Source organism: Maniola jurtina, chromosome 4 (assembly GCF_905333055.1).
Source record: "Maniola jurtina chromosome 4, ilManJurt1.1, whole genome shotgun sequence".
Classification (NCBI taxonomy): Eukaryota; Metazoa; Arthropoda; class Insecta; order Lepidoptera; family Nymphalidae; genus Maniola; species Maniola jurtina.
This window is the reverse complement of record NC_060032.1, coordinates 6,993,498-7,007,696: the sequence shown is the minus strand read 5'-3', so window position 1 is coordinate 7,007,696 and position 14,199 is coordinate 6,993,498. Positions and strand designations below refer to the sequence as shown.

Below are 14,199 nucleotides of genomic sequence, written 5' to 3'. Positions count from 1 at the left end.
CAATCAGTCAATCTACACCAAAAATACGCAACAAGTAGGTAATTCATGGAGTTAATCGCGTTACAGGTGATTCGCTGTTATAAACAATCTATATAAAATTAACTGGCTGATTACCGCGAATTTGTGAGCGTGGATTTAGATTTTTTATCGATCCCACTGGAATTCCTCAAAATCACTCTCACTATGTACCTACGATCACTCTTCACTGACAGTTTTAACTAAACAGTTAAAATGGTTTAAACTGAGTTGTGTACCTGGCAATTTTTGGACTTAAGTATAACAACGAATCGATGATTACTTATAACTGACAGTGGAATATTTTATTTTAATATTTTCTTATCATCACCATAAGTTTGAACTGTTCAATCAAGATTGTCAGTAAAAATTGTTCGTATATTGCCGCCATTAATGCGGGTCTACGTTATAGCGAGAATGTACTTAAAACGAAATTACAATTTTCTAAATCTTCCAGTTTTAATATTCTATGCGGTACCGGACAAACAGTCAGTCACGGTACTGTTTTATAGACTGGTATTACATTAAAATTTGTTTTGCGTCACTTGTAGGTGGGTAATAAGTTCACGGTAATCACCTTGGAAATAACATCGAGCGTCATAGCGTGGCCAGTATGTAGGATAAAATAACACTTATTATCAATGTGACGTGGTATTCCCCCGCACAAGAACGTTTTTGCTCGTCACATGTTATTTACATCATTTCACTTGGCAAATCCACTACACGCTACGCGGAATCTGCCCAGCAAAACTGCTCTGACTCAAACGTACATATACAAACCGGCATTGCTTTTTGCTTTAAAAGATGACAATTAAAAATTAAGTTAAAATAGCATGTTATAGTAAAATGTAAGTCCTCAGCACCCATAATGGAATCTCAAATACTCACAAAGAGAACGGACGATCATTATGTACCTAGCAGGCAATTACTACCCATATTATTAATGCGAAAAATTTATCGGCTTGCTAGTTTGTTTTTCAATGACGCTCAACGGAGCACGGATTTTTTGCACGGATATAGATAAAGATCTGGAGAGTAACATAGGCAACTTTTTGTCTGTCTCGCAAAAAAGAAATTTCCTACGGGATTATTAAAAATCTAAATCCACACGAACGAAGTCACGCGCATCAGCTAGCCCTTTAATAAAATGTAAGTCCTCAGCACGCATAATGGAATTTCAAATTCTCACAAAGAGAGAACGGACGATCATTATGTAGCAGGCAATAAGATATAAAAATAAAAAGAGTGCGCGGCCGAGAAATAAGGTCACCGGCAGGCCCGGAACCACATAGCGGTATTCGTTACAAAATCGCGTCAAGAATTATTTTCACGTGCGCACGGCGCCGGCAAACCGTTAGTCGGTGGCGGTGCCGGCCTACCAGCGGCCAACCTCACCGTGATCGCCATCGTCGACCCGTTCGCGGCTAAGTGGGACACCACACCGACCGCAATGTCCAGCACGACACCAAAAAGACTTACCTACCTACGGATGTAATCGCACACGTCACGAAGCGAAATTGCCTCTCGATTTGGAAACACGATACCGAATATAATTGTTTGGGTAGGTCAATGAGCACACTTAGATTTCAGTTTTCATATTGAACCGTTGCGTTGCTTTGAATTTTCCAAGATAATAAAAATTTTATGCTAACAATACTCGTTTTACATTGTAGAGAATAGAGACTCTGAAAATCGTTTAGGTACGGGTTTTGACTTGGAATCGAAATGAAAACTTCTTTGGGCGCATTGGGGGATTTTGCACAAATCAAAGCAAAAAGCAAAATCTTCTCCTTCTCAAAACTTTCGCGTCACAGACATGTTTAATTAGCGTTAATAGAGCTCGGAGGTAAGCGTAAGTAAGCTGAACTAGCGTTAGTGATTTTGATTTGTTTTAAGGTTTCGTACCCATAGGGTGCCAACGACGGGACCCTATTACGAGTACTAAGCCTCCGCTGCAGGCTGTATCTCGTGAATCGTAATAGGTAGAGAGTTGAAATTTTCATAGAATATGGTACCTATTTCTATTGCCGCTATAACAACAAATACCTAGTAATTTTTTTATCATGTAAATTAAAAAAATTAAAGTGTGTTATTTCTTGTACGTTGGTACGAAATTCTTCGTGTGCGAGTCCGACTCGGACTTGACAGTTTTTTTAATAATATTTACAGATCGTCATTTTGGCGGTGGCCTTTCCAGTACCTACCTGCTTAAGTAATACAAGAGGCGAGCGATTGGTCCGTGTGTAGCACACCGAGTGTGAAAGTGGCACTCACACCTGTACTGTTTCAGTTCAGTCTCATTCACTTTTCACTATATGATATTTACGGTACTTTTTAAATTACCTCCATAATACATAACAGTAAAGCTCATTAGCGGCGTTTAACTTTTACTAGTCCGCTTTCCGAAGCAATTTTTTGTTTGAGTCAATTTTTAATTTAATTTGCTGATTTACTGGATGAAATTTAAAGACAAATTAACTAAGCTGAAAGTGATATACTTACTTAGTTAATTTAAAACTTGTATCTTGCAAATTGGAATGCTTCATTTGCAACTTTGCACAGTTGTTGTTGGGACTTGTGAGAAGGTTTCTGACATATCCACCAATATGCAGTAGCTGGCGCGCGAATCGCATTACAATTCATGCCGGGAATCAGCTAGTACATATATTATAGAAATAAACAGTTAACGCTCCAAGGAGCACATTCAACTAGATTTCCACAACAATCAAATCAAAAATTTATCGCTTTCACCACAAGAAATTCCACAAGGCGTACAAGCGTACGCATATTACAATTTATTATTGTATGTTTCACTTCAAGCGAAAGGATTGCTTAAGAAATGAATAGTAATGCATTAAAACGCATGATTTTTCCATCGCAGTTTTTTACTACTGAAGGCATGTTTATACTGGTTAGTGTTGCGTGGAAAATTTGCGTGTAAAATATCAATTTCACTTTGAAATTCTCATATAGGTACAGTGACATTGTTTTTAAAAACACAAACAATATTTTGCGATCAAAGAATATTAAGTAATTGGGAATAGTAACAACATTATCTTGTGTTAGTTAGTGAAATTCTTTTTAGTGCAGAGTCACATTCGAACACCTTAAAAAAGACAGAATAAAATAAGACACATGATGATAAGCTGTTGTACTGCAGTTCGCAGGTTTCTCCTTCTATAATTTCCAGTAGTCGTACGTGACTTTTTTGCTGTAAGCAAACGCGTGAACGGAACTGGCAAATGGCGAGCTTTGATCGACCATCGAAGAAAACATGGGAAGAGAAAACGGCTAGCCCCGGTGCACGAACTCACCATGGCATGCTTATGCACGTACATACGCGAACATAATATATTTCTTATACTTAAGTAGATTTAACACAATTGGTACTAATTTTTATATGTAATACCTACTAATATTTGCCACTTCAATAAAACAAACCTCTTGAAAGTGTTTGAACCACATTTTTCAATACATTTCGTAACTTCAAGTAAGTTACGTAGCAATAAGCGCCTACTGACACTGTTACTAAATAAATCAAGGTTGATAAGATAATATTGTTAGCCGATTTGCTGGTACAAGTTATCAAGGGCCTGTCATGCGAATGATAATAAATTTTGGACCGTTTATTAATCTAGGGCGCCAACAGGATCTAAACCCACTGTAACTGTTTCCCAATAAGTACTGGTAGTTCAAAGGATCGTGTAAATATTTGTCAAGTAACCTTATTGTCTTAAATCCTAAAATTTATATAAATGTTCGAATTAGGGTGGATAGACAGACATGTTTTCGAGTATTCATTCTAGGGTGGCTTTTTTAGGGTGGATGCATGCAAAAAGCATGCAGTACAGCTGAAACGACACAGGTAAAGCCGCAGGCAATATTTAGTAAATAATGACACAAATAACAATTGGCAGGCACAATTACGACAGTATATAATAGTAAAAAGCGTGCCAAGTAACAAAGAGTTCACTTATAAAATAGCTCAGTTAATGTATTCGACCTACATTTAGTGCCGAAACAGCGAGATGATTGACCATTTAATGGTGTCAGGCGACTAACTGAAACGACGCTATTTCTACGATTGTTTTTTTAGTACGTTGATACTTGACAATGTAGGTACGTTACGATAAGGATTGTTCTAGCACCAAACGTACCTCGTTTGGTGCTAGAACAATCCTTATCGCGTGAAAATTTTTTATTTATTAAAATCGAAACACGAATCGGCCTTAGTCAAAATTTATTTGATATTGATACAAAAAACTGGTTTCATGACGTTACTAAGCGTCACTGTTTGTACTTTGTACTCAGTGTATATTTTATTAAGTATCATACTAGATACTTTAAAATTCTTTCATGTCTGTCTGTCTTCTATTGATAAAGATAACCTTCAAATCTGTTCCAAATCAATTAAATGACATTGAGAATGAGATACATTCTCAATTTCATTTTTTAGCCGATTTCGGCAAAGCCAAAAGGAAGGATTATGATCTTGGCAGTCTATGTAGGTATGTATTTATCTTATAGGTTCTTAAAGTTAGATGTTACTATTGCCATTTATTTTCTTTTTAAATAACACGAAATTCAATAGGCAAGGTTACATCTAGTTTTTAAAATAACGGAGTTTATAATTTAATACTAATCCAATGTTATATATTTCGGTCTACGAAGTTGTCATCCCACAGCCACAGCCGCGGCACACAGCGAAGGCAAGGCCGGCCCTTTGTGGGTGACCTCATTGTGTTCGCCTTGAAATAGTTTCATGATTCGTGCACCGCTACTGTTATCTAAACACTCGGATAAATTAAAAATGAATCTTTATTAATTCGCTCAACGGCAAAAAGTTGAATTTGTATTAAAAAGAACTGTGGCAGAAAAATCTGCTAAGTATACCTAAGTATCTAAGTATCTGCGAACGCTAAGTAGGACAGAATCATTAAGGCCTCACATTCAAAATTTGGGACTTTTTGGAAACTTATTTTTGTTTGTCGAAAAGTATAAATATAACCACGTTAATATTTGTCTAAGTGCTTTTTGGGTCTTTCTGTCATGAATTAGAAATCCGATTAGATACATTTCTTCGATACAATACATACCTATCCGAAACCTGGTCCAAATATAAATAATAGAGTGTTTACTTAGTTTTAATTGGAAACGGTAATTAATTTTTCAATTTTACTTATTAGGTATGTAATTAATTATAATTTTCAAAAAAGGCATGAAATCGCTAGTGCAATTTGAAACTGATATAAGTAATTAAATGTTTTGCTCCCATTGCAGCCAATTTGCTTTATCGCCATCTTTTTCTCGTAACACTACAGTGAATAAAACTATTCTTCTCACATTTTATCTAAAAATCAGTTTCGTTATGGCACCTTAAATTCGGCAACTGGTTTCATCTGGACACTTGGCTCTACACATCGTAGATTGAGTCAGCGACGCAAAATAACACGTTTTCGGAAAGGATTTCATTTAACAATAACACACCGTTAGCGAGTGGGCGGCTCTCAATTTTATCGTATTAAAAATACGTGAAGACAGATTTTCCTCAAATAAAACGACTGGCCTTGCAATGAGGACACAATCAAAACAACTAGATGGTGAAGGCAAAGGTCATTGTGATTCACATCGCTCAAAATGGGTGTTAAGACGACATGCCGGTGATGCGAGTGTTGTTGCATCGGCTGCACTTCATGCAACTCTTTTTATGTAAGTGAAGATCGAGTAACAATTAGTGTCGGCACGAGGCGCACTGCGCGGGCCTCTGGCACGGTGACCCACTGACCCAGATGCGTTGATATTGAACCGACGACGCACAACCCGCATTCGAAATCCAACCTCCACTTGAGTTTTCCTTTTTCGTGCCACAAGACCTTTGCTAGATTAGATTTTAAACCTTTACAATTAAGTATTTTTAACATCGTGATTACTATTTATTTTTTTAATTAAAAATGCAACCTAGTTTGCTGGTCAAGTAGTTATATTCCCATGATTTCTTAAGGTCCAATTTACTTACTCATATTGACTTAGTAAATGTTAATGTTAGTTTATGGCACAAAGATGGCGACGAAGCTACAGGTCAGCGAGATAACGGTGCTATTGGCAGTGCGTATAGGAGATAACGGATAGGTAGGTATATTGCGTTTATATGAACAGGTTCCCGGTATCCGTTATCAACTGGTGAGTTGGAGCGCGATGGGCCCGGTCCGTTTTTGGGTCAGGCTGGGTCATGACGCCTGCGTGCTCGATACTCGACCTCCAGAACGTTTACAAAGCAATGTTGACGTCTAAGCGATCGAGAGGCAACTACTCTTAGGCATCTCAAGGTGAAACGCTCACTTTTCTAAGCGTCGCACCTAAATGATGAGATTATGGCATCACGTTGGGTGCCATGTTGAAACGATCTTTGTGTCCTTGCGCAGATTTCTCATTCAATTACGTAATTGCATCGGCCTTATGCTATTTTATTTACGCACAAGATTCGCGCCTACTACGGCGCCCGCCCACGCCCCTCGGAGAGAGCAGTGAATAGCGCCCGTGACGTCACGGCAGCGTCGCGCCTACGCGCTCTCTCCGACGCGCGATGACGTCGATTCAGAAATTACGGTGACTTGCGATATGACGTCATATCTATCAATTGAAACCTTCAATTGTTTAGACCAATAACCTAGGCCTCGTAATAAATAAAGCGTGCCACAGTCTTGCATCATCATTGTCAAGAGCAACGCAATAATGATTTCCTGACAACGACAGCCGTTGACCTACATGCTCAAATGAATTTATCGTGCTTACCTATTTAGTTAAATAAAGAATAAAGAGGTTTAAAATTATATTTTGCTAATAAAACCTTCCAACGATAGGTATTAATCTAAATCTAGCAGCAAAAATAAATTACGTTTTACAATGTGTACGAAAATCATAATAATATAACTAGAGCGCAAAGAAATTGTGGGCCGCGGGAGATGATAGGATCGTGACCTGCGGAGTGCAGCCTGTTGCCGCGCCAACTAGGTCACCTAACTTCGTCCTGTGCTCCGGTTGTTCGATAGAACGAGCGGCTAGCAACGACCTAGGGCACGGATAATGCCTATATACGATGTACTAAATGACACTGAATATATTGCTCTTTGTAATTATGGGGAATTTATCTGCTACGTGATGTACAAGATATATGCATATTTTCCTCTTAAGCGGAATGAGTTCGGCTTCTCAGGTTGAAACAGGAGTTTTCTTCAACGAGAAACCAAATGAACATCTCAAGGAGAATGGCTGTAATAAAATCGCTGCTTGCATTTGGACATACGCGAAATGTAGGTCACGGATTTTTGGCACAAGGTTGCGTTTGCAGTTTGATAGGGTAGTGTTTTGCGTGCCTGCCTGCACTGTATCCGCCTTGCAACCGCCGCTTAGTATTCACTAATCATACAAGGCCACCCGCTCCGTGCCAATCGATTGCTCGGCATAACCGTACACATCCGATTTCAATAGCACCTCAGTCTTTATGCTTACAATTTAAAGCAGCCAAGTTACATGCGAAATTTTTACAACCATAGGTACTTTATTTACTGTTCTAAATCTAACTTCTGTGTTGCAAATTAAAGTTGCAAAAATAACTCTATCTTCAGATCAGATTTTACTGTATCGTGTTTAAAGCCCCTATCTATGTCCATCTATGTAAATTGGATGAATATTTAAATAAAATCGTTAATATTTATTACCACCAATAAGAAAAACTGACCAGGCACTAAAGACTAATGACGAAATAACTAGATTAATTGCCTGCCGAGGTTGCTCGTGATTTATGAAGTAATACGAAAGTGACACGCCTTTCAAAATTTGAACTTATTCATGGTTCGTGAGCCCTTTTGATCTGTAATAACTAACAAGTAACAAACAACACATAATATATTATTGTATTAATAAGTAAACAACTTCAGGACCTGTTTTGAGTGCCATTGTTCGTGATATTACTTGCATTATTACCTATTTGTCAATTATTTCAACTGATTTATAATTCAATAGAGTAATATATATATAATTTATAAATTAATTATATACTAATATTACTTAAATATATTTATAGCATTTTTAGTTTGTTTGTAACTTCTTTTTTTCGCTTTTCTGTTATATTCACTAGATTGTCGATTTTCTGTGTAGGTACTTACCTGGTTTTGACAAAATACTTTGGGCCATAACTTGCCAAAGCAATATAACTTCTGAATTAATGCATATAATATACACATAATTACTTCAAATGCACAAATGAGATTTAAATCAAAGGCATGTAAAAATGTAACAAGTAGGTATATCCCGTACGTGGCAGAAAACGGTAGAGAGCAGAGCGTCTTCGTGATTTTTTTCCTGTAAAAACTTTTTACATGATACATGGCGCTAACTGTTAACACCGACTTTGAAATTAAGTTCTGGTATATTAAGTTTACAAGATACAAAACACTTGGCTCCAATTCATAGGATGCGAGGTCTTATGTTACTTCGGACCACTAGTAAATAATTATAAATATGGGACTACTAAGTGGTAGTTAAGGTTGTTATTTCTATAGCTCGAAGGTGAAGCTATTGACCTATTTAATAGTGCACGAGCGCTTGCCACCATTGAATTGCTTATGCATGCGTGCCAACGTGACTCCCAACTGCAGGCTCACTGAATATTTAGAGAATCAACGACACCCATCTATCACGGTATCGCCTATTCTTATCTCTAGAACACGAGCCTAATGTTAAACAACGCAGTCTTTTATTGCAGTTTGTTTTAAAATTGCATTTGTTTTGTCACTATGCCCGATACGTAATGATAACACTTATCGTTATGTTTATCGTGCAACTACTGGTAATGCCCGCAACATTGCAAAGTTATCGACCGTCTAAACTATGATAGTCCATTGTTCAATGAACCACAATGCAATAAATCCTTCGTGCATTGTCCTGCCCTAGACGTGGTTCAAAGTTTTCTTTCTAAGCGGAATAGGTAGGTGGTATCTACCCAAAAAATACTTTTTCCTACAACATTTACATTTTTTAAAAAGCTAATTAGATTTTTTACTGAATTTAAATTTTCCTGTAACTTAAAGTATAAGACGAAGTGCCTAACTGCCTAGTTAACTCTACGTTAGAACTTAATATTATAATAGGAAAATTTATGGTGTTACATTACATAATTCATTTTGGTTACCACTTACGTACAAAACCGGCCAAGTGCGAGTCCGACTCGGCCACCGAGGGTTTCATAGCTTGGAAGTTAATATTTTAGTTGTAGACGTGTATAATGTGTATGATAGTAAACATGTAGTAGTTAGTTATTTGGTTAAATACGAATTTCCCTTTCATTTAGGAGCGGAAATCTAAGTTTGTTACACAAACTTGTCATAAAGATGAACAAAGATTTATTTGTGATTTTTAAAAACTGTGCAATCTAGAGACGTCATTTAATTTTTCCTGTAAAGTTTACATAAACCTCTATTAACACTAAAGTATGTCACATTTTTCGTTTACTTATTTATTTATTGAAATAAACAGATGACAGATGGACGGACTTAGTCGCACCTTTTTTGACCATTGTGGTAATGGAACCCTAAAAACAAATAGATTTCACTTTTGTAAAACATCACGTTGCATTTGAAGGCCTTGCTTATAACAATTATTCAAAGTGTATTTAAATGTTTGTATTCTTTTCATCGTCGATATTGTAAGTGTTATTGAACTTAGAATTATTTAAAACAAAATAGGTATTACATTACCTTACATAATTTTAAATAATTATGAGCTGTGATAGCCGAGTGCTTAAGACGTCCGATTTCTAATCGGGAAGTCAGGGATTCGACTTTTCGGAGTCATGAGTGTTTTAAGGAATTAAATATCACTTGCTTTAGTAGCGAAGGAAACATCGTGAGGAAACCTGCATGGCTAAGAGTTCTCCATAATGTTCTCAAAGGTGTGTGACGTCTGCCAATCCGCACTTGGCCAGCATGGTAGACTTTGGCAAAAACATTTCTCATTCTGATAGGAGAACCTCTATTTACTAGCTCTTTACAACGTTTTATAAGTGTGTTCAAAGAGGTTACTGTTTACCCAAGTGTATTTTTTGCTGCTGCGAGTAAAATAATGAACAAAATCAAACATAGGTAGGTACTTACTCTAATATGAGAGTCAGGCTACTATGTAACGAATAGAAAAAACATAAAGAAACAGTTCAGTATGAAGTAGGTATGTAATTGCAATAAATAATAATCGGCACATACGTAAAACGACGTCGCCGTCGTCGTCGGCAAGCCGCCGCACGCCGCACGCCGCACGCCACGCCAACGCACGTCATGCAAGCAATGACTCGCTGTGCACTAGAGCTACAGTCATGAGTCAATGCCACTTATGATAACTTTCGCTTCGGTATCTACTATTGTATGTATCTCGCTCAAATAAAAATAATCGCATTCTTTTGTTTTTTTTTGTCTCCAATCAAAATTGTCAAGGTGATTTTATTTTTAAATTTGCAATAAGATAATGAACCTCAGTATTGATCGTATATCTCGTCATAATATTGTTATAAAATATGTATTATATGTATTAAAATATGTAGATTCCAATAGGTAAACCTTTCTTTTCCGGGATTAAAAAAACTCGTGTTACTCTCCTGCTCTCTTACTTACCATATCCATGCAAAAATCACGTCGCATCGCTCTGTTGCGTACCTATGTGAAAAGGACAAACTAAGAAAAGAAACACTTTCGCTTATATTTTTAAAAATGAAACAAAGTAACTGCTAAGTTTCCCTGTGATTATCTCAATAACTAGAAAATTAGCCCGTGAATCGTTTGTATACTTAAAACTCAAATATCTAGTGAAAATGAAGCACTGAAGGTAAAACGCTTATTCAAAAGAATGCTAATCTACAACATCAACATGCAACAGAGCCGGTCGAGCTTTCGCAAGCTAGATTCCAATAGCTTTCTGGAATATGCTACTAAATACTTTGACGGCTAATTCAAACAAATTCTTTGCGAGAGATGAATAATGCTTATAAGGTAGCAATCTTATAAGTGACAAGTTTCGAGTATACTACATACCATATCCATAGGTACTCTTTACTTATTTTATAAATCAGAAAGTGTGTATTTCTTTAAGATATTGACGGCAAAGAGAATTTTCATGGCTTGAATGCCTTCCAGCGTCAACGCAAGTGTGAATTATAGGCATCTTCTAGGCAACTGCGTTCCAACCTAGGCCTCATCATTGCTTTCCATTACCTAAGCATGATAGTCGCTTAGCGGCCTATCGTGCAGTAAAATATATTTTAAAAAAATGTTGAAGATGGACATGGAAAGACAAACTTTATTCCAGAAAAATGTCTAAAGTCCATTGGAAATCAGAAACATGTTACAAATACATGCCTAATTTCTTCTGCATTTCTAATCTCTATGAAACAAAAATGCTTGAGTTATATCTTTACAAAGAAATAAAAGTCCTTGTGCAGTCACTCAACTATGCGGAAGTGACATTTGAAAGATACAGGCACGCATCTTAACTTTGATTGTCCATACATCACGCGTGTACTGAGTAGCTATAAAATTGAAAACAACTTGTATTTAATTTTGTAAATCTGTTATATCACTATTAGTAAATTAAATACAATACAAATATAAGTATGTTGCACATATTTGTTGAGACACGCGTGTCGTCGAAAATGATTTGCTGCTCAAACAGCTGCTATCGGCTAACTCATTAATTTATGCGCACTTCCCAGTTCGGATGTTAAATGAATATCGGATCTATAACAGTAATATTGACGCGGTATTATAATCGTTATCATGTCAAAGTCACTCGGTGACTTTCACTGGCATTTATAGGCGGCCAAGTTTCGCCATCGGATCGAGCAATTGTGCAACAGTTGTCACTTTTTTACGTAACACTGAGGACGGGTGGGAGGAGTGACGGAGGGAGACGATGAACGGAACTGCAGTTGCGCCCGCGCACGTTGACTGCGATTCAATTATTGGCATTGATCTGCTCCACTTTGATTGCTTGTTGCTAAGGCAAAACATTAATTACTTTAGGACTGAATTTTCAATCGCCAAATAAACATTACCTGACATATAAATTTGATGTTTTGGTAGATTTTCAATGCAAAAACTGTCAAAATGTCAAATTTTCCTTAGTTAAATATATTATTTGATGTTCCATGTAAATCCGCTTTTCTATCTATTTTTTTTACTTTTCATCCACTAGGTTTTGAAGATTTCATTAAATCTCTCTATACATCACAGCGGGTTCCATTTAAAACTTAACTAAAGCTTACCCTGGAGTTCTATTTTTTTTTTTGGAAATCAAACCATTCTGACGTCACGTCGAACGTAAAGACCTCTACCACTCTACCTAGCGTCTAAACCACCTTGCATACATAATTCAACTCATTAAAACAACTTTCATTGTTCCGGTATAGTGAGGGACCGCTGGCCACGTCCGCGTACACCAAATCACCAAAAAGTGAAAGTCCATGATGTGATCAACGCTTGTGCACATTCACCGCAAGCGAATTATCCTCCATAGAAATAGCCTTGGCAATTTATATCTACTTACATTGCAGTGTAAATTCAAACATATTGGCGCATTATACACACTTCGATTCAATAACCACAAATGGGTTTAGAATAGCGATCAAGTGCGAGTTGGACTCGCACACGAAAGGTTCCGTACCATAGTACCAGAAATAAAACTGTTTACTTTTTTTTTAATTGCATGGCGGCCACTTTAGAATTCGCTATCTTGGTTTTATTTTATTGCTTATAGCGTCAATAGAAATGCACACTTTGTTAAAATTGCATCTCTCTCATGTCTTCCTATTACGGTTCATGAGATACCTAAATCCCACTGACAGACAGACAGACAGACGTTGGCACCCTTCATGTACTTAACCCTAAAAAATACATTCGTCAACATCAATAAACCTTCATTGGGAAATCAGCACGTAGGATAATTTAAAGATTTCATTAATGGGGTTAATTATTTTAGTAATTACTCTAATTTGGTATCTTTTAAAAATGAAATGTTTAACCTCGTTTGAGCAAAATTACCTATGTAGGTGAGTTCTTGTCACTGAATTATAAATAAAGGTTCTTGTAAAGTTAAAGTAAAAACTGCTATAATCGTATACTTTTAGCTCTAGTCATGTAATATGAGGGTAACGAGAAAGTATGGACAAAAATATAGGTTTTCTTAATCTATTTTCAAGGCATTTTCAAGGTTAAAAAATATGTATAATGGAAAATAGTGATTCTTCTGATCGGGTAGCTAGTTAGCGAGTCTGAGTAGTGTTAATGACGCGGAATGCATCTCGATCCACTGCAAACTGTTCTAGGTCATGACGTCACACCCAACACGGACCGCACGAAGGTCGCACATATTGATCTCGTGTAGGTATGCTGCTTTTTGTTCCATTGCATTACGTAACAAGCATGTATGACGCCTTCTCTACATAACACGTAGGTACCAAAATAAATTAAACATTTGTCCAAGATGACCTTAAAAATAAAGTTGAAATAACTACCGCTATCCAATTCTTTTCGGGCAACAATAACAAGAAGCTTCAGTGAAAAGTTCAAAGACATAAATTGTCTTTGTACTTTTCCACAAACAATAAACGTCTGTATCAACTTTTCTTTATTAGGAATTTAGAAATCGTTTCTTTGTTACAGGTGCCCATAGAGCTAAGGAAGAGATTAGAAGAGATAAGACTGCTGGAGTCTCGAAAGTCGGCGAGGCTTGCGGATGTAGATACGGATTTCGCAAGACTCGCGGACATGGCTGGGGACCGCCGCCGAGCCTCCGCCACTATAGAAGTGCCTTCGCATCATATGCAAGGGTACGTTGGAAACTCGGTTTTTTTAAAATAATTTCATCATTAAACATAATAATCACCTGTTACTTGTGGCCATTGCCGTTGATATTATATTTTATTAGCTTCTCGATGTGCATAGCGCTGAGCCACACCTTTACCTTGTAGGTATTATTGTAGAAGCAAGACTATAAATATTCCAGACTATTAAGATTTAATTAAACTAAGGAAGCTAGGCCGTTTGTCGATTATGTAACGCAGAAGGTTATGCAATCGATGCGAGACGTGATGATAAATTAATCACGGCTTATCAATACTTAGAATGTAAATTTTCCACCGTA

At 36.9% G+C, this 14,199-nt stretch overlaps 1 protein-coding gene across 1 annotated transcript in view; it reads left to right on the top strand.

Annotated features, from left to right (window-relative positions):
* Positions 1-14,199, top strand: part of LOC123864309 (zinc finger protein 704) — a 72,668-nt gene that overhangs the window by 9,070 nt on the left and 49,399 nt on the right. The window contains exon 2 of the mRNA XM_045904664.1: positions 13,719-13,885. Within this exon, the coding sequence (XP_045760620.1) occupies positions 13,719-13,885 (167 nt within the window). The remainder of the gene's footprint in view (positions 1-13,718; positions 13,886-14,199) is intronic.